Below are 21,662 nucleotides of genomic sequence, written 5' to 3' on the forward strand. Positions count from 1 at the left end.
CAGCCACCCTTTTATCCATTGTAGCAACTTACCCTTAATACCATTCTGCTCCAATTTGTACAGTAGTCTTCCATGTGCAAGTGTCAAAAGCTTTCCTGAAATCGAAGTATATGATATCAAAATTATTTTTTGCATCCAGTTCCTTTGTAACCACATCATAGTATCCAATCAAATATGTCAGACAAGACTTTTGCTTAACAAACCCATGCTGTGTCTGATATTATTGCTACAGTCTTGTTTGTTTGTTATTTGGTTTTTAGGAGCATTAGCAACTAAGGCCATATTGCTCCGGGAATATGCGGTGGTCATTCCCTGACCTTTCCGCATCCTCCATATTTGGTGGTGGCGGGCTTGAACCCCGGTCTAATCAAGAAGTGTGTGCTATGCACTGCTGCTCCTTCCCACCTGGCTATGGAGGCGCCTCTACAGTCTTGTCTAGATAATCCTTCAATGCATCTTTAACCAGTGACTCCATTATTTTACCCGGAACAGAAGTTAAAATCCAAGAAGTTAAAATCCTGAAATCCAAGTATATGATATCAAAATTATTTTTTTGCATCCAGTTCCTTTGTTACCACATCATAGTATCCAATCAAATATGTTAGACAAGACTTTCGCTTAAAAAACCCATGCTGTGTCTGATATTATTGCTACAGTCTTATTTGTTTGTTATTTGGTTTTTAGGAGCATTAGCAACTAAGGCCATATTGCTCCGGGAATATGCGGTGGTCATTCCCTGACCTTTCTGCATCCTCTGTATTTGGTGGTGACGGGCTCGAACCCCAGTCTAATCAAGAGGCGTGTGCTACGCACTGCTGCTCCTTCCCACCTGGCTAGGAAGGAACCTCTACAGTCTTGTCTAGATAATCCTTCAATGCATCTTTAACCAATGACTCCATTATTTTACTCAGAACAGAAATTAAACTAACTGGTCTGTAATTATTTGTGTCACCCTTCAATTCCCCTTTGTGAATTGGGGATACATTGGCATATCTCTTATCCATGGGGATCTCCCCTGAGTCCAAAGATTTCACATGATTATTAGTTGTAATCTTTGTGAAATTTCACATAATTATGGCTAAGGATTTGCTTAGTTCCTTTGCCGCCTCCTTTAATATAACTGGATAGATCCCATCCATCCTGTTTTCTGGACCAGCCAATGCTGCCGCAATAGCATCAGCACTGCACCTAGGAGCCTTACTCGCCTGTATGCACGAAAGTTTTTTCATTTAATAATCATGTGAAATTTCAATATCATTAATTACATATTTTTCCACTTCACTCCCGTAATTTCCCATTGACACAAAGGGTTTTTCTTCTGTAAATATCAATGCAAAGTAACTGTTGAGCTGATCTGCAACATCAGTTGGAGTTATCTAATACTATTCCACACAATTACATATAGGTGCCTCCGTAGGCAGGTGCGAAGGAGCAGCAGTGCGTAGCACACTCTTCTTGATTAGACCGGGGTTCGAGCCCGTCACCACCAAATACAGAGGATGCGGAAAGGTCAGGGAATGACCACCGCATATCCTGGAGTAATATGGCCTTAGTTGCTAATGCTCCTAAAAACCAAATAACAAACAAACAATTACATATGGGAATGATCTTATTTGTCCTTCTCTTCTCTTAATTTATATATGTGAAGAATTCTTTAATTGCACTCTTTGCTCTCTTCTTTATTCCTTATCCTCACTCTTTGCTCTCTCTCAGACTCAATAAAGATAATATAGTGAAAATTATACTTCCTTTAATAATAAAACGTCTTTCTCCTTCAGAAAATTATGAACATAATTCAACTTTGAAAGACCAACATGGAACAGAACATCAGTGTTCAGCAAAGTCTTTCCAAAATAAGAAATTGCCTGACTCTAATGAGATTTTAAAAGATAAACTTGAGTCGGCAATTAATGAAATACTTTTAACTATTTCTGCTAAAAAAGTTCAAAGCCTAAAAAATATCGATTGAGATTGTCTACGACTATCTCAGTACAATAGCACCATCCAGCATAGAATCCGAAAAGATGTTTTCTGTCGCTAATCAAATATGTACCAAAATTAGATCCAGTTTAAATGATAACACTATATGCTTATGTTTCTTAAGAGCTCACTTTATTCAGACAGGGGCTAAGGTAAAGAAAGTCAGCACGAGACCAACGAGAAACGTCGGATAACTTACGTGGAAAATTAGTTTCCAGACACCAGACTCTAGCGCTGCTCGCTCAGTAAACAGATGGTAGGTGTTATCGATCTTGAACCGAAATCGAGAAGGATATATTGATTGACAGGTAGGCATGGCAAACAATGAAATGATTGGTGGTGGTGGGCGCGACAGATGACAAGCTACTATGTAGTCATTGGTTGGCATTATAATGTGTATTTATGAGTAAAGAATGGTGCATAATAGTTTTATGATGAACGGTAAACATGTAATAGCAGTGATCAATCTTTTAAAGATGGAAGAAATTTGTAAGGAAAATAAAATGTTGGTTGATTTTTTGATGAAAACTAAATTAATAAGTTTCGTTCCATTCATTTTTATGTTCTTCATTATGTGTTTTTCTCATTATTAAAAGCAGATTTTTGGAGTTCATGAGTGTTTTTACTATATTCTTAATTACGAAAAAAAGAAAAGGTTTCTTTATTTTTCATTATATTTTATAACCTGACCTTAAATGGTAGGTTAGGAAATAATAGAAAAGGTTTCTTTATATTTCATGACCCTTAAACGTTAGGCTAGGAAATAACAGGAAAAAAAAAAGAAAGATTCGTTATATATATACATATATATATAAAGAATCTTTCTTTCTTTTTTTATTATTTCCTAACCTACCATTTAAGGTCAGGTTACAAAATATAACAAAAAATAAAGAAACCTTTTCCTTTTTTCGTAATTAAGAATATAGTAAAAACACTCATGAACTCCAAAAATCTGCTTTTAATAATGAGAAAAAACATAATGAAGAACATAAAATTGGGCACCATTAAATTTCTATTTAATTGGCCTTTAAAATTCAATGAATTATTATTCGTACATTTAGATTTTCTAAATTATTTTAGAGAGTTTCTGCTGCAATATTTTTACCCTTGTTACCCCTTTCTTCCCTCCCTGCTTGGTTTGGTGTAATTTTGACTATTTTCGCTCTTGTCTTGCCATACTACTGGCATTATTTTTTATTTTTTTTATTTTAACCCTTATTCTAATTTATTTGTATGGTTATATATATATATATATATATATATATATATATATATATATATATATAGTGAATAGCTATTGAGGTGTTGATTGACGTTATGATACGTGTGTATCCACACGAGTTTCTTTAAAAATAAAAGTACAGTAATAAAAAATTAATATTTTGTTAATAAACAATTTATGCACTGTCCACCCATGATTCTAAAGAAAAAAGGTTAGGTTACCCCCCCTCCATTTCGGGACGGGTTCAAGCTCCCATGGGATTCAAGTGGAGGTAACCTGACCTTTTTTCACCATTATGGAAAGCGTTCATTAGGGCAAGTTACCATTAGTGCTTCTGAGTGCTACTAAAGTGAAACTATTAGTGCTTCTGAGTGCTACTAAAGTGATACTATTAGTGCTTCTGAGTGCTACTAAAGTGATACTATTAGTGCTTCTGAGTGCTCATGCACCAATCAGTACATCGTTTTCCATGCCTACCTGTCAATCAATATATCGTCCTTTGCTCCAGACCGATAACACCTACCGTCTGTTTACCGAGCAAGCAGTACTAGAGTGCCATATCGGGAAACTAATTTTCCGCGTAAGTTATCTGATGTTTCTCGTCATTCTCGCGTTGGCTTTCTTTACCTTCGCCCAGACAGGTAGTATGGATGTGTAAAACAACTAAACTTTGCAATATCAATATGTATTTTTTTTTTGTTTTTAGAATAACTGTATTTTTAATAATTTTTTTTCAGAATATTTATTATTCAATAAAAGTTTATTAAAAACATGAATTCAAATAATTACAGTACCTGTTTTTTTCCTTATTTTATTGCAAAAAATTGTTATCAAAATTTATTGAGAAAAATTTTTGTTTTTGGAATACCGGTATCCTGGTTTCATAAATTAAAAATACCGAAATACCAGTATTAAGATTTTGACCAGTACTGTAAACCCTAACAGTGTAGTATGGATCAAGGCCTCACTTGCACTCTTCTTGAGGAATAAAATGAGATGTGCCATAGTTCATGGGTGCACTGTGGTCTCAAAGACAACAGATAATCATTCATTTATGAGGTAAGTGAAACGGAATTACACCTTAGACAAAAACAGCCTACATCAGGCTGGTAATAGTAGAGCATGCTTCAATAATTACAAGGAAAATGAATAACATGAAATATTTAGAACTTTAAACTATTTATAAGGAAATTTAGGGAGTGCTGTCAATAAAACATGTAAACCCAAACTATTGGTTAGGTCTATAAATGCTGATATAATAGGGTTAACTGAGATAGTGTCACCCTGATATAGGAGACAAGTTTAATTTTGAAATTTATATAATGTATATTGAAAGGATGGGGAGGAATGAAATGAAGAGGGCATGCCTCTGATCAAAAGTTGCGTGAATGAGATAAAATCATATCTGATTTAAACATTTTCTGGAGTTCACAGAATATGTGTGGTGTGAGATACTTTGTGATAAAAGAAAATTGAAGGTGCTACAGACTATATGATAGCAATGAGTGTGATAATAGTTCATATATAACTTTAACAGACAAGTAAATTCTGAGTGCTTTGATATAGGGGTGTTTCAACTTGCCATTTATTGATTAGAAATTATGAATGACAGCTCGACCTGTGGCATTAATTTTCTGAATCAGCTTGATAACTATTATTTGAATCAACATATCAGGGAGACTACAATGGAAAGATTAAAGTGGAAATAACATATGAGTTTTGGTAGACAAGAATTTTAATTTCAAGAGAAGGAATTACAGTGGACTGAGAAGGTTCCTGGATTCAGTTGGGATAAAATATATAAATGAAAAAGTTCAGTGGAAATACGGGGTACTTTCAAGGCATTCATCATTGCATTCATTCCATTAAGGAGGTACTATACAAAGAGGATGTCAAGAGAACAAAAATGAATTTAGCAAGTTTGACAGTAGAAAAAGGCAGCGTGGGGCAATTATAGAGTGACGCAATTGAGATTTATAGGTAAATTTCTGGTCAGTAGTCCATAACACTGGACAAGCAAAAAAAATTTTTTTTTACCCACCACTAGAGCAAAAGTTGCAGATTCCAAAGGAAATTGATCCACTGATTCCAAAAATACCAAAGTTATGTCTCTATCAACATCTACATTGAAAGATAAACTGAAATTTTAGTAATTTAATGAATGACCAATTTCAAACATCATACAATATGATATATGCCTTCTTAAAAATATGTCTTATTCATTTAAAAATATTTTAATCAAACATATAATGTACTACATACATTCTGTTTCCTTAAAAATGTTTACTGCTCAGAAAGTTTTTCTTATAGTCCATTCTGGTTTCTCCTCTTAAGAAACAAGCACTTTCTTCAAAAGGAAGTCTCATAAGTAATCTCCCTCATGACAGTATCCTTGCAACCATAGTACTGCTTTTTCATTGTGAACATGTTCTGAAAAAAGCATTCCTCTTGCTCATCGCTTACATCTCCCAAATTTTGAGGGAAAAAAATTAAGATGAGAATGAAAAAAATTAATTTTCGAAGACATTTGGCAGCCCACATCTTTATAACATTGCAGTGAAGTTGACACCAGATATTCATAATTATAATCTTTCCTTCTCCTAAGAAATCCATCCAAAACTGCTTTAAACAATCACCAAGCTGCTGGTTTACTGTCCTGTAGCTTTGTTTCAAATATACATCATTTTTGTATTTATTGAATTTATTTATTAGAGGCCCAATGAAATGGAGAAATACATTCCCTAGGGGTCAGAATCCACTTCCTTCTTTATCCACAAAATCTTTATTAGTCGAAGTTTTATAAAGAAAGGTTGAAGAAGCTCTTATACATCAAGCTTTGATATTATCTCCATGAATTCCTAAGTTATTGTACTACTAATAAACAACACATTTTGAAAGAGAAGTAGCTTTAAACTATTTATTTGTAATATAGTACTATCAGGCCACTCTCACTACACCAGTGGCCATTTCAGTAGTCACTGTCACCTCACTGGTGGGTGTTTAAACACGAAAAACAATGCAGAAACAGATTCTTAAAAAAAAAAGTGCTATTTATTTGTAGTACAACAGCAGGACTAGATGTGGCAATTATATGACAACCTGCAACCAGAGGTGTATTGCTAAAAAAAATAGTACTGGAATGGTCATCGTAAAAAAAAATAGTACCAGAACGCTCATTCTCCAGAAGACTATATGATCACACCACATAGACTGTACAATAACTGAATCAGACTTCAGACACACGGTTCATAGAACAACCAGTTCTAGCATCCAGTTCATGGCGAATCTAAATGCAGCATTCGCACGCATCACAGTATATCTCATTCGTTGGATGCTTTATCTAACACATTGTACTTTAGTAAGAAACATTCAAGTTTCATTGCAAAATTTATATTTTTGTTTTTAAATAAATTTTTAAAGAAATCTATTAATTTTATAGATTACTATTAATATATATTTTTAGTAGCAATCAGTAAAATCGATATTATTTCTCCCTCCCCTTTGATTATACCATTGTTTCATAGGTGTATAAATTTAATGATTTTCTATTATGACATTTAGAAAAAAGTACAGGAACATTATTCCAGTGCGTTCCGGCATGAATACACCACTGCCTGCAACAGCAAAGCCTATCATAAAGCTTGGCCTCTTTTCACTTGGCAAGCTTACTGTAATTGCACACAGGTTTAAGCCCCGCAATTCAACAAAAAAATTAAGAGACTCTCAGAGAAATTTTGAATTACTGAATTAAAAGTGCAGCTTTGTTTTATACAAATTATTATTAACTATTAGCAAAGTGAAGTTGCAGGGGGAAAAAACTTGGAATTTCTTAAATTTTTTAAGATCTTTTGAGAGTGAAAACTTGCCTCTTTCACATGGTCTGCTGTAATAGGGCTACCTTCTCTATCCATAGCACCTTCAGCTACTAGGATAATATTAAGTCGCTGACCTAATTCTCTCTCCTAAAATTAAATATCAATTTATGTAAATATGCAATTTAAATATATATATATATATATGTAATAAAAATATATGTATTATATATATATGTAATAAAAATATATGTATTATATATATATATATTTAAATAATGGCTTAAAAGTTAGAATGTAATAACAAAATATAAGAATATAAATAAATATTAAGCTACCATTAGAGGAAGCAAAATGCACATCCTCCACATGATGCCCAAATATAACCAATAATTCATATAAAAAAATACTACTGGCTTATGTTTTATTTTTATATGAATTATTGGTTATATATATATATATATATATATATATTATATACATATATATATATTATATACATATATATATATTATATACATATATATATATTATATACATATATATATATATACAGTATATATATATACAGGGTCTCTCAAAAATATTGGTACAAACGTTTAGGGGAGGTAGATAACATCTAAAGGAATGTGAATCGCATAGGAACCCATAACCAGAAACGTCACGGGAAAGTAGTAGCAGAGGCACAAGAAGCAGAAATGACACAAGACAGTAATTAGTGGCAAACATTAATTTGACATAATATTAACAATGGAGTACGAGATGGATGCATTTCATGATGTTTACAAGATGCTCGAAGGTTCCACCATGAGACGTGATGCATGCATGACACCGACGCAGCATGGATTGGCGGACACGGTGGAACACACCTGGAGTTTCTTTGACAGTAGCAGCAGCGCAGACAAGTCTCGCCATGAGATCTATTTCCGTCTCCACAGGCGATTCATACACAATAGATTTGAGGGCCCCCCACAGAAAGAAAGCAAGGCTCGATAAATCAGGTGAGCGTGGGGGCCAGGCAATGGGTCCACCACGGCCAATCCATCGACGCCCAAAACGCTTGTTCAAATGGTCATGAACACACCTTCCATAATGGGCAGGCGCCCCGTAATGTTGAAACCAAATGTTGCGTCTCACATTTGCTGGAATATCGTCTAGTAACCCTCGTAGAACTTGTTCAAGAAAGATCCGATATTTAGCGGAGTTCATGCGGGATGGTAACAGGTATGGGCCGACTAAGCAGTCACCGACCATACCTGCTCACACATTTATTGCGAAGCGATGTTGTGCCACATGGGGGCACACACCATGTGGGTTGTCGTGAGCCCACACATGAGCATTGTGCTGATTGAATAAGCCTCATCCGTGAACAAAACATAGGCTGGAAAATTCAAATCTTGAACTCTTTCTTGGAGAAACCACTGCACAAGAGCCACACGTGCAGGATGATCTTGGGGGAGCAATAACTGAACCCTTTGGAGATGAAAGGGGTGTAAGGAATCGCTGTACACTGCAACGAAACACTCCTAAGGCAGAGGCAACGGCACGTGTGCTGATAGTAGGATTATTCTGGACGGCATTCAACACACTTTCTTCCATGGCGGGAGTTTGCGTCAACCGTGGTATGCCCGCACTACTCCTGTTACCTCTAAATGACCCATAATCGCACAAATTTTGATGCGCATGCGCCAACAAACGGTGGTCCGGTACATGTCTGTCTGGGAAGTGTTCTCCATAAATTCATTGAGCGGCTCGTCCATTGCCCTCTGCTAATCCATACACTAGGTGCATGTCTGCCATGGGCGCCTCCATAGCCAGGTGGGAAGGAGCAGCAGTGCATAACACACGCTTCTTGATTAGACCGGGGTTCGAGCCCGTCACCACCAAATACGGAGGTTGCGGAAAGGTCAGGGAATGCCCACCGCATATCCCGGAGCAATATGTCCTTAGTTGCTAATGCTCCTAAAAACCAAATAACAAACGAGCATATCTGCCAGCTCACAATTCGTATATCGATGCATGCTCTTTGTGCGGCGACTACTGCTTGAATGAGTAAACTAGAAATTTTCCCTCTCGTAAACTGATGAACAGCACTGTGTACTGACTTACGGTGACTTTTCCGGTTATGGGTTCCTATGTGATTCACATTCCTTTAGACCTACCTCTCCTAAACGTTTGTACCAATATTTTTGAGACACCCTGTATATATATATATATAATTAAATATAATAAGAATATATGTATTTTATATATATGTACATATTATAAATATAGGCAATAAAAATATATTTTTTATATGTATGTAAAAATATATATATACATAATTTAAAAAATATATGTATTTGGCACTTCATTACAAGAGGCAGAATAAGTAAAGGACCACTAGACTACCACTTGTTTGTTTGTTTGTTTGTTATTTGGTTTTTAGGAGCATTAGCAACTAAGGCCATATTGCTCCAGAGATATGCGGTGGTTATTCCCTGACCTTTCCGCATCCTCCGTATTTGGTGGGCATGGGCTCGAACCCCGGTCTAATCAAGAAGCGTGTGCTACACACTGCTGCTCCTGCCCACCTGGCTACGGAGGTGCCAGACTAACACTTAGATCAGAAGTAAATTTGATACACTTAGCCTTTTCAAAACTGAGTTTGGGTTATTGTTAACAATGATTTAAATTATTGTTAATAATGATTTAAATTATTGTTAGCAACAATTTGTTTATAATGCTGTAAGCTTTAGTGTATAAAAAGGAAGTGTGCAGAAAATGAAGCTGGAGATCTAGATGTAAGCCAGTTTCAAAAGATGATATTCTCATCTTGAACAGCATTAGCACATTTATTGGAAAACTAGTTTAGATTACATACAAAAGTTTGAATATAACAAAGAATAAAGGATTTTACCCTAAAACCTTTATTACTTGAACAAGAATAATATCACTGACATGATCAGAGAAAATATTAAGAACAAAAGATTTAAAACAGTAAACCAAGCAAACAAAAGAGGAACAAAAATTACACAGATCATCCCAGTTCAATACTATTATAATGCCAAATGACACAAGGATAAGAATTTCAAAGGATCAGAGGCTTCAGAGACTATGACAAAGTTGTGACTTGATTTATCTAGAAAGCAACTAACATTAACTACATGTTTTGAAGAGTTTGTCAAGGGTGTTAGGTGTGCAGTTTGGACTGTCTGTTATTCTAGCAGAATAAGTCAGTAGAATTGTCAGAATAAGTAATTGACCACAAGATTACTATTTGAATTAGAGGCAAGTTTGTTACACTTAGCCTGTTCAAAATTCAGTGTAGCTTTATTAATAACTTGTTTTATTTTTATTAATAATAACATACAGTATTAACAAAAATCTCAGAACCCCTACCAGCTGAGTCTGTGCAACTAGAATATTGAAGTCAGCTGGCATGAGCATTAAAATCACCAAGGATAATTACCGCACTGTTAGAGATGTTACAGTGGAAAATGTAAAACAATAAAGAAAGCAACTCAAAGATTGTTTGTCAAGTTGAGAGGATGGGAGAGGCAATAAATTAATTTGCACAAATGGAGTAAACAGACTTTGAACCAAAGGAGGTAAAAAAAAAGAAGTGACTCATGATTAGGAAGTCTCCGATAAAGAATATCAGAGAACACATATGCACAAATATTACCATTAAATTGAAGAAATCATAGTGTATCTAACTAAGACAAATGAGATGAGTAGTGGTTGGTGCAACTAATAATTGAGATTCTGTCATATAAAGTTAGTTGACTTGAAAAATTACAGACAGAAATGGACATCGATGAGATTAGAACTGATATCATTCTATTTATAAAATAAACTGAAAATATATGTTTTCATTAGCAGAGGCAAACATTGCAAGAAAGCAAGCTTACATATGCCTTAACAAAAAAAAAAAAAAAAACCTCCAATTTAACCTATTCAATCCCTCCAATAGTTTCTAATTCTTCCTTGAATTCATTTAAGCTATCAACTTGAACAACAACAGATGGAAGTTTGTTCCAGCAATCAACCACCTGCTGGCCAAAGGCAAAATTCCGCACATCTGTTCTGCAACCGTCTTCCTCAACTTGAATTTGCGCCCCCTCAAGGTGAAGTCTGAGCAAGAGCAAGAATCTCATCAGCATCTCAAACCATTCAAAGCCTTAAACACCTCAATCAGATCAGCTCACAGATGGCTCATATCCAGATGCTGCAATTTGCAGAACTGAAGTCTTTCTTGGTAAGAGCACCCACCTTTGTTCCACCTCACCAATACTTAATTGCCCTTCTCTGTACTTATCTGGAGTACTCATCTGTATCCAGAAGCTTCACATCCTTCCTAAAATAAGGCGTCTATACCCGTATGCAGTACTCAAGATGTGGCCTGACCATTGTCTTATACAAAGGAATAATCACCTCCTTATTTGTGCTAGCAAAATTCTTGTATATCATTAACAAGACACCACAAGCTACTCTTGCAGGCTGTCTGCACTGCTCAGAAAACTTCATATCTGACTGCACAATTACCCCAGGCCTTTTTCATTTTCCACTAACCTGAGTGTAGTACCACATGGTTGGTACATTACTCTGGAGTTACTTCTACCCATATTCAATGCTTTGTATTTATCAATGCTAAACTTCGATTGCCATTTCTCAGCCCACAGCCTAACTTTTCTAGTATCTGTTGCAGTATCATAGAGTGATTAATGGCAGTAACCACCTTGCCAACCTTTGTATCATTTGCAAACTTGGACATTAAGCCTAATATGCCTTCATCAATATATTGATACATATACAAAACAACAATGGGCCCAGCACCGAATCCTGGAGAACTCCACTAATAACATTTGTCCACAAAGAGCAGTGTCCATTGATTACCACTCTCTGTCATCTCCCACTCAACCATCCCTTTATCCATTGTAGCAAGTTACCCTAATGCCATACCTCTCCAATTTTTACAGCAGTCTTCCATGTGCAACAGTATCAAAAGCTTTCCTGAAATTCAAGTATATGATATCAAAATTATTTTTGGCATTCAGTTCCTTTGTGACCACATCATAGTATCCAATCAAATTGGTCAGATAAGACCTCCCTTTAACAAAACCATCCTGTGTCTTAACTATTACTGCAGTCTTGTCTAGATGATCCTGCAATGCTTCTTTAACCAGTGATTCTATTATTTTCCCATTGGACAGAGTCACTTCACAGAGTCCTTCCTGTGAAGTGTTTTTTGTAGGATTTCGAAATTTTGTAAAAATGAAAACAAACTACATAAATGCTTTAAAATATTAATTTGCACTTATTTTGACTTTACTCCACAATACAATAAAATTGTCAAAAATCAAATCAGAATTTTTTTTAAAAATTTGGTAAATAAAATTGTTTGACTTTTTTTTCTGTTTTTTTTTTTTTTGTGTGTGATATCCTCCACATTGTCTGGAGTGCCATCTATTATAAACTGTGTCTACAAACAGTGCATAAAAGTGCACTATTTATGCATCACTTGATTCAATTTTATCAATTTCTGAATTGTAATTCCAGAGAAATTCTTCAATTATGGCTTTTATATATCCAAAATCAGACAACTAAGGTAAACAGGTGTGAACTGCTCTTACCCTCATTTTCCAATTTTCAGTTTTTTTTTATACTGCCATCTATTATAAACTGTGTCTACAAATAGTTGAAAACATAGATAAGAAACAGCAGCACATACTGAAAAAATTTAAAGATAATTTGTACATTAACAGACACACTGTTTGAGACAACCTTCAAACTGTAGGTCAGTGTACATACTCTTTCCCTGAGGCACACATTAAAAACATAGATCTATAGACATACTCCTGAAAGGGTTAAGCAAAGTGGTGGAACTGCACTGGATGATGAGTCATCTACAACTAAGTTACAGAGGGTTGGCTATTTCTTTGTGCACGGTGTGAACTCCACAACTAAATCCTAGATTACATTGATTTACACTTTGCTGAAGCAAAACATAAAACATATCAGTAACCAGTGTTACTGATATGTTTTGTGTTTTTTGATATGTGTTACTGACATATCAGTAACCAAATGAAACACTAGGTGGTAGATGACTCTCATCAACTAGTGCAATACCACTGGAGGCTTGAAGTGGTGGAACCCATGTTTAGTCTCCATAACTAAGTTCTGGTCAACCCTTCCCCATTTCTTCCATCATGTAGTATGGCTGATGACTTTTGAGGTTATGAAGAACATCATGGCGAAATCCAATCTTACTTACATTTTGAGGGCAAAAATACTCTAAAACAGTGTTCGCAGGGTGGTCGCTAGTTAGTACACCAAACCGAACCTATTGGTAACTCTTTAGGAGGCTTCCGGATCAGCTAATGTATAATCTTGCTTCATCTACTCTGGCAAACAGTGACTGGAGGGAGTCCGAGTATAGTGTATGTGGGGGGCATTGTCGAGACCATGTTATGTCAGATTGTGCAAGGCTCAAGGCTCAATTTTTTCAGCCTGGTCTGTGCTTGTTAACAGGAGAAACTACTTCTACAGGGATGGAACAAACTTAAATAGAAAGGGTGCAAGAATATTTGCTGATGCTATCGAGGCAGAGTAAGGTGGGTCGAAAAACTGCTAGCTTGGAGGGATACACGGACTAATAGATTAACAGTAGCCCCTGGCAGAGGTGAAAGTGATTATTGCACTGCTTCTATTGAAATGAAATTGAGAAGCAGCCTGGAAAGCAAGACAATGGGGATTTCCAGGACTGCTGGGAGTCATAGTGGAACAAGTAAATACATGGGTTGTGTTAGGGTAACTAAGAGTAGAAACAGGTGCATGTATACTTGCATGTACACCAATGCTAGGAGTATAGTTAATATATTTGATGAGCTTGAAGTGCTAGTCAAGACATCAAAAGCAGATATTGTTCGGATATCAGAGACATGGTGTCACACAGACGTAAGCAGTGCAGAATTGGAATTTAGTGAGTACAATGTGTACAGAAAGGATAGGTTGGACAGAAAGGGAGGAGGGGTTATGCTGTTAGTTAAGAAACAAAATCTAAGTAAGTGCATCCAATTGATATTGGTAGACAATGCAATGTTGAGTCTGTTTGGTGTGACATAAGCACTGGGAAAGGAAAAATGAGAGTAGGTGAGTGTGTGTGTTATAGGCCTAATGATCTGATGAGTATAATGAGCAATTGTGCAGAGAAATAGAGTGGGCCAGTAAATCAGAGTGTCTTATAATGGGGGATTTTAATTTCTCAGAGATTGACTGGAATTTGTGGTTTACTCACCCACACACTAGCAAGGCTTTAGTGGATTTATTGGATGATTGTTTTCTATAGCAGCATGTTTGGGAGGCTTTTTTTTGATTTGATTTGGTAGTTGTTGGCGCATCGGCTTCTGTGGCCATATTGCACCTCCCAAGGTTTTTGCAGTACTTTGATCCAAGCCCGAGGCGGGAATCGAACTCGCGACCTTTGGGTTGCCGGGCAGGTACTTTACCCACTCGACTAGCCCGGTCGGCGATTGGGAGGCAACTAGAGGGAGTAATACTCTTGATCTGATTATCAGTAGTGATTCTTCATGCATTAGGAATCTGCAGATAAAGGAACCACTAGGTGGCACTCAAAGGGTTTTTGCTTTCGTAAGTGACTATGGTGGTCTGAGACAGTATTGAAATTCTATACAGTGGGACCAACTGATGATGTTATCAACAGCAAATTCAAAATGGGAAACATTCAAAGAAATAATCTTGGAAGCTACTAGGCTTTTCATACCAAGAAATATTGTTCAAGATTTAGGCCTAAATGGATGTCAGATGAACTAATTACACATGTGGCAGAGAAGAAAAATGCATGGGATACACAAAAAAAATTTACAGGTGGCACAGAAGCCTATGATAGATATAAGCTGGTCTGTAACCAAGTCAAAAGGAGGTTAGGCAGGCAAAGGATGCAAAGAAAAACAGCAAAGAGTTCTTTACTTAGAAGGAAGGGGATGAATCAGATTGGTCCACTTGATATCGATGGTTCAACTGTTGATGACCCTGATCAGGTAGCTAACAAACTAAATGAATATTTTGCATCTACATTCACACATGAGGAGTTATTCAGGGAGGAGAATGCCAGAGGTGTATTCAACTCTGGCAGTAAGCTAGATAATCTTGTAACAACTGAGAGTAAAGTGGAGGAGAAATTGTCAAAGATAAACATAAGAAAGGCACCTGGGGTGGATGGAATCTATCCAGTTATATTAAAGGAGGCAGCAAAGGAAGTAAACAAACCCTTAGCCATAATCATGAGAGTGTCCTTTGACTCAGGGAGGTACCCGTGGACTGGAAATGTGCAAATGTGACCCCAATCCAGAAAGGAGGATCAAAGGGAGACACGGGTAATTACAGACCTGTTAGTTTAACTTCTGTTCAGAGAAATTAATGGAAGCACTGGTTAAAGAAGCATTGCAGGATCATCTAGACAAGACTTCAGTTATAGCTTGAACTCAGCATGGTTTTATTAAGGGGAAGTCTCGTCTGACCAATTTGATTGGATACTATGATGTAGTAACAAAGGAACTGGATGCAAAGAATAATTTTGTTATCATATATTTGGATCTTAGAAAGGCTTTCGATATTGTTGCACCTGGAAGACTGCTGCACAAATTGGGGCAGTGTGGCACTGGAGGCAAATTACTGCTATGGATTAAGGGATGGTTGAGTGGGAGAAGACAGAGAGTGGTAATCAATGGACTGCTCTTCGTGGACTAATGTTATTAGTGGAGTCCCGTATAGTTCAGTGTTGTTCTTTAGTGGAGTCCCCCATAGTTCAGTATTGGTCCACTGTTCTTTCCTGAATTCATTAATGATATTGATGATGGTATATCAGACTTAATGTCCACGTTTGCAGCCAATACAAAGGTCGGCAGGTTTGTTAATGACACAAATGATGGTATGCTGCTGCAACAGGATCTATAAAAGTTGAGCAGATGGGTAGAGAGGTGGCAACTGAAGTTTAACATTGACAAATACAAAGTACTGCATATGGGAAGCAGTAACTCCAGAGTAAGGGCAACAAGATTAGTGAATGGAACAAAGGGTTGCTCTTACGAAGAAAGGCTTAAGTTTTGCAAACTACAGTGTCTGGAGACTAGGCACCTGCAAGGTTATTTTTTGGTTTTTAGGAGCATTAGCAACTACGGCCATATTGCTCTGGGGATATGCGGTGGTCATTCTCTGACCTTTCACCTGCGAGGTGATCTGACTGAGGTGTATAAAGCCTTGAATGGTTTGAACATGCTCAATGCTGATGGGATTCTTCCTCTGGCTCAGAATAATCGCCTGAGAGGGCATAAATTCAAATTGAGGAAAGACAGTTGTAGGATAGATGTGCAGAGGATTGCCTTTAGTCAGCGGGGTGTTTGATTGCTGGAACAAACTTTCATCTGTCGTAGAAGTTGCTAGCTTAAACAGATTCAAGTTAGAACTAGACAAACGTTTGGAACCAGTGGATGGGTGAAATGAGAAGGGTGTGTGTGTGTTTTTTTTTTTTTTTTTTTGGCTGATACTATATAAGCTTGCTTTCTTGCATCATGTGCCCTTGCTAATGCTAATCACTGCTGATAATCAGATCAAGAGTATTACTTTGTCTGGTTGCCTCTCAAACATGCTGCTGTAGAAAACAATTATCCAATAAATCTACAAAAGTCCTGCTAGTGTGCAAGTGACCAACGCACAAGTTCCAGTCAATATCTGGGAAGTTAAAATCCCCCATTATAAGACAATCTGATTTACTGGCCTGATCTTATTTTTCTGTATAGTTGTTTGTTGTGTGGGGGGGGGGTTTATTTTTTATGTTTATTATTTTTATTGTAATAATTTCCTTCATAAATATCCTCTTTTTTTTTTCCAACCTGTTCCACAATGCTATAAGGGCTTATTTAATTCTTCCCTGTGCTCTACTGTGCCCCCCGTTTAGTCCCCTCCCACTTTACACCTGACTTGTTTGTCTCTCAGAAGATTCTAGACTCTAAGGGGGTCTCAATATTTTTTTTTTCTCCTCTGGATTGGCTGAAGTTCAAAATGACTGACAGACTCTCAAATACCAAAACATAATAATATTTATTGACAATATATATACATTTCCAATCAATAGCTACGATTGATTATGAACTTTAATATGTGTAGCTTTGTTAGGCTTTATCTGTGTATATCTTTGTAATTCAAACTACAGAGTTTTCATACATATATATATATACATATCATTATTTTCTTCGTGTCTCATCCTTGGGTTCTAACGGATCTAAGAGTCATTACATCTTATGATCCTTACATGAGTTTTCCGACAAATCAACTGTCCTAGTAGGTTTACAAGTGGCTTCCAGCATGGCAATAAACAATTTTAAGTAGCTATATATATATATACATATTTATATCCCTTTCCAAAATCACCACGTATACATACATATATATAACTATACCTCAGTTAGCAAATCCTTTCCTCAACTACAGACAGACCTGTTCATCATTCATAATCAACAATAGTAATTAACCGTTTTCTCGTATCTCATCCTATAATCCTTTAACTAGCAGGGCACTTTATCAGCGTTTTATCCATTTAAAACAGTTACTATCACTCTGTGTTATACTCTCTATAAATCCAAATTCGCTATAATTTCATAATCAACTACAATCCTTTGTTACCTACTTTGTCATTCCCTCAAAATCAACTATTATCTCAAAGTATCCTTTCTACCCATTTATAAATCTTTATCTTAAAAACCTACACTTAATTTCACTACAGTTCTGTGGGCATGGTTACAATTACATTTAACTTTCTCTTATAGATTAGGTATTTGTCCTAGAGTCCTTCCTTTATAAACTTAAGTTTTGTTTCTTACTGAACTATCACTTACTCAGTTTCCAAGTGATTTTCCTATTCAGGGCAGCCATAACCATCAGCATAACGGCGTAGACTAGGAGGTGGGCGGTTGCTCATCCTTGGGCACTCTTCTTCCTTCTCTATAAATTTTATCGGCTTCTCACACTGCTGTAATATACATTGGCTATGCAGAATATTCTTTCTTCCACATAGACACATTTCTTTTCCCAACTTTAGGCTTACGGAATTTCTCACAAAGAAAATTTCCTTCCCATTCCTAAACCATCTCCCCAAACTCAGCAACGACTCTGCCCCACGACTGTCTTCCTCTACCCACTTCCAAAGACTACCCCAAAAAAACTTATCCTTCTCCTCACTCTGAATTTCAAAAATCCTGCGCTTTTTCGTTCAGACCAATTGCTGACCAGTACATCCCTTCCCCTGTGATTCCCATTCGTCTCCTATCTCTTCCGTGGGCGTGTCTTCCATCCTTTTTAGAGAGGGCTACTTGTTTCCAGCAATTCCTAGAATTTTTTTGAAAGGCAACTGGAAATTCCTGTAATTTTGGAGTTTCTAGATCGTCTTTGTGTTTGCCCAGCTAAGGCCTGTATTGGCCTTGATACACCTGTCGTTAATTGCCCCCGTGAAATTTTAAAGTGTGCACTTAAATATCATGAATACTTCCATTACTGAGCTCCATCTCTATCTTATTTATTTTTGTTTCAGCTCTTTGTTCTTTAGGGCGAAATGTTAACTCTGATCTGAGCTCATTAACTACGGTCTGCTCCATCAGTGTTTCCTATTGTATCGCGTGTTCGAAACGCTTCCCCCCCGTTGCTACGTTAATCTTCCTCTACTTAAAGATAATAGGCGTAACGAGCACAATTAAACCTTGACTTATCTGAATTATCCTATACAATTTCAGTTATTAGTTTTTGACCATATATATTTCAAATGGTTGTCTGTGTTATTCCTTAATGATTTTATTCAATATCAATAACCCTCATTTTTTTTTTACAGTTGTAAGGACAGGTCCTTACAGTTGTACTCATCAGAGTCATTAGGCCTATAACGCACTCCTACCCTCATTTTTGCTTTCTCGTGTGTGCTCATGTCACAACAAACTGACTCAATATTGCACTGTCCACCAATGTTAACTAGATGCACAGCTTTAGATTTTATGTGTTTCTTAAGTAACAGCATAACATCTCCTTCCTTCCTAACCTGTCTATCCTTTCTGTACACATTGTACTCCCCAAATTCCAATTTTGCATTCATTATATCTGTGTGATATGATGTTTCTGATATCCCAACAATATGTGCCTTTGATGACTTGACCAGCAACTTCAAATTCCTGACAGTTATTTGCTGTACTAATAGCTTTGGTGTACATGCAAGTATACATGCACCTGTTCTTAGTATTAGTTACACCAACACAGCCCATGTACTTTGTTGTTTCACGATGACTCCCATCAGTTCTTGAGATCCCCAGCAACTTGCCTTCCAGGCTGCTGCTCATTCCAATAGAAGCAGTGCAAGAGCATGAACAAGAGTTGGTTGGTTGGTTGGTTTTGATTTTATTGGCGCATTAGCTACTAAGGCTATAATGCACCAAGACCAGGTCATATATAAAAAATTTTAAACTTTCAGTGACCTAATTAGCTAGGTCACTATGTCAAAATGTATAACAAATGTATAAAAGGTATAAAAGAAAAATGTAAATTTTATATACGAGCAAAAATGTTTATTGATTTTAAAAGGCTAAAAACAGCAGACACATGGTCATTGTCGGATAAAATCTGACTGAGTGTATACGGCTCAGTCAGATGATTAAAAGCGGTAAAACGGATATTGCTAAAATCTGGACAATCAATTAAAATGTGTCTGATAGTTAAAATTGTGCCACAGGAGGGTCATCAGCCCTCAGCAAAAACGAATGAGTCAAATGACTATGTCCTATGCAGGTCCGGGCAAGAACAACTTCCTCCTTACGATTCCTGCGCAGACTGGACTGCCACGGTTCAATTACAGGCTTTATTTGATATAATTTATTCGTAGTCTGTCTATTCCACGAATACTACAAATAATACATCATTGCCATGATGTATTATTTGCCTGTAGTCTGTAAAGGGGACTGACAGGCAGCGATTATTATTGGGAATTGCTGATTTGGCTGCGGTGTCAGCCAAATCATTTCCCTTAATTCTAATATTAGTAAAATAATAAGAGGAGTTTACCTCAATATAGTGCGTAGAACACTTCCGTATGATACCCTCCAGAAATTAAAACGGAAAAAACGAAAAAATCGACAACTTACCGGTACATTAGAGTAAAATATAAATAATTAAATAAACAATTTAACACAAATCAAATCAATTTAAAACAATTAAAAATCAAATTAATGCAATTAAAAGAATCTAACGAAAATATTCAAAACGATTTTCCTTCCTGAAGCTGACAATGCTTTTCGTGATCACAGGAATGAAAATTACCGAATCGAGTTAAACCTGATACTTAAATAGAGATTATTTGTCTTCGCGCATGCGCGTAAAGGTCCACACATCGGAGATCAAATATGGCCGCCGAACATTAACCGAATTCTCGTGTAATTTAATTTCAACGGTTTCTGCAATTAATAGTCGCGTATAATTACGTTGAACGTTAAGTATTTTGGCCTCGTTAAATAAAAAAGTATGTTTTTCGTTAATGGCATGATCATGACATACGGTCGAAAAGCATTGTCAGCTTCAGGAAGGAAAATCGTTTTGAATATTTTCGTTAGATTCTTTTAATTGCGTTAATTTGATTTTTAATTGTTTTAAATTGATTTGATTTGTGTTAAATTGTTTATTTAATTATTTATATTTTACTCTAATGTACCGGTAAGTTGTCGATTTTTTCGTTTTTTCCGTTTTAATTTCTGGAGGGTATCATATGGAAGTGTTCTACGCACTATATTGAGGTAAACTCCTCTTATTATTTTACTAATATTATTATCAACGTAGAACATATTGAGTAGTACAACTCTGATTCATACTATCTAATTGATTTTTAAACTCTTATTGACTATTTCATTCACTTCCTGTCTCTCCAGCAGTAAACAATCGATACACACAACTATGGGAGATTTTTTGAATAGCTTGGTACAAAATTACATTAAATCTACACTAAGGTACTCGGCCCAAGGTTACCATATTTCTTTTCTAAAATATTGCCTTCAAAACAATATCGTTCCGAGGTTTGCCAGGGTGAATTTAAATCAAAAAATTTCAGGCATAAGACAACTAACACTGGCCACATCGCGTAATATTGTTAAGCTTGCCTTAAAATCTCGATATTTGAATAAACAAAAATACCTTTCTCAGGTTAGGAAGCTTCGCGATAAATTAAAAAATTATCTACATCCGAACGATTGGTCTGTATTGAAGACCTCCATAGATTTGCGAAGGGAAGCACAGGCCTCAGAAATAAAAAACAGACACGTTAATAAGTTGCAAACATTATCGGATAGGTCAAGACACGTTCATGCGAATTCTAACACATTGTCGCGGGCTTGCGACCAAGTTCATACGAGTTGGGTGACATCCCCCCCCCCACAGACACACAACGTGCCACCACAGAATATGTCAGCTAGTTCACGAACACCCCCTCACCCAGTATCCAACGAACCGACATATCAACAGGTTACAAATCTTTCCTCGCGTACACTATCGCAGGACCAGATTTCGCTTTTATCCAAAGGACTAAATTATAATTTACCACCTCGAAAACTGCCTAAAAAACAATG

At 36.4% G+C, this 21,662-nt stretch overlaps 1 protein-coding gene across 4 annotated transcripts in view; it reads right to left on the bottom strand.

Moving 5' to 3' along the window:
• LOC150085475 (ATP-dependent 6-phosphofructokinase-like) overlaps positions 1-21,662 on the bottom strand; it is a 499,449-nt gene that overhangs the window by 309,423 nt on the left and 168,364 nt on the right. For all 4 annotated transcript variants that reach the window (XM_090374056.1, XM_090374057.1, XM_090374058.1 and 1 more), the window contains one exon: positions 7,069-7,164. In XM_090374056.1, the coding sequence (XP_090230182.1) occupies positions 7,069-7,164 (96 nt within the window). The remainder of the gene's footprint in view (positions 1-7,068; positions 7,165-21,662) is intronic.

This window comes from Mastigoproctus giganteus, chromosome 5, assembly GCF_048544385.1.
Source record: "Mastigoproctus giganteus isolate SK-2022 chromosome 5, ASM4854438v1, whole genome shotgun sequence".
NCBI classification, from domain to species: Eukaryota; Metazoa; Arthropoda; class Arachnida; order Uropygi; family Thelyphonidae; genus Mastigoproctus; species Mastigoproctus giganteus.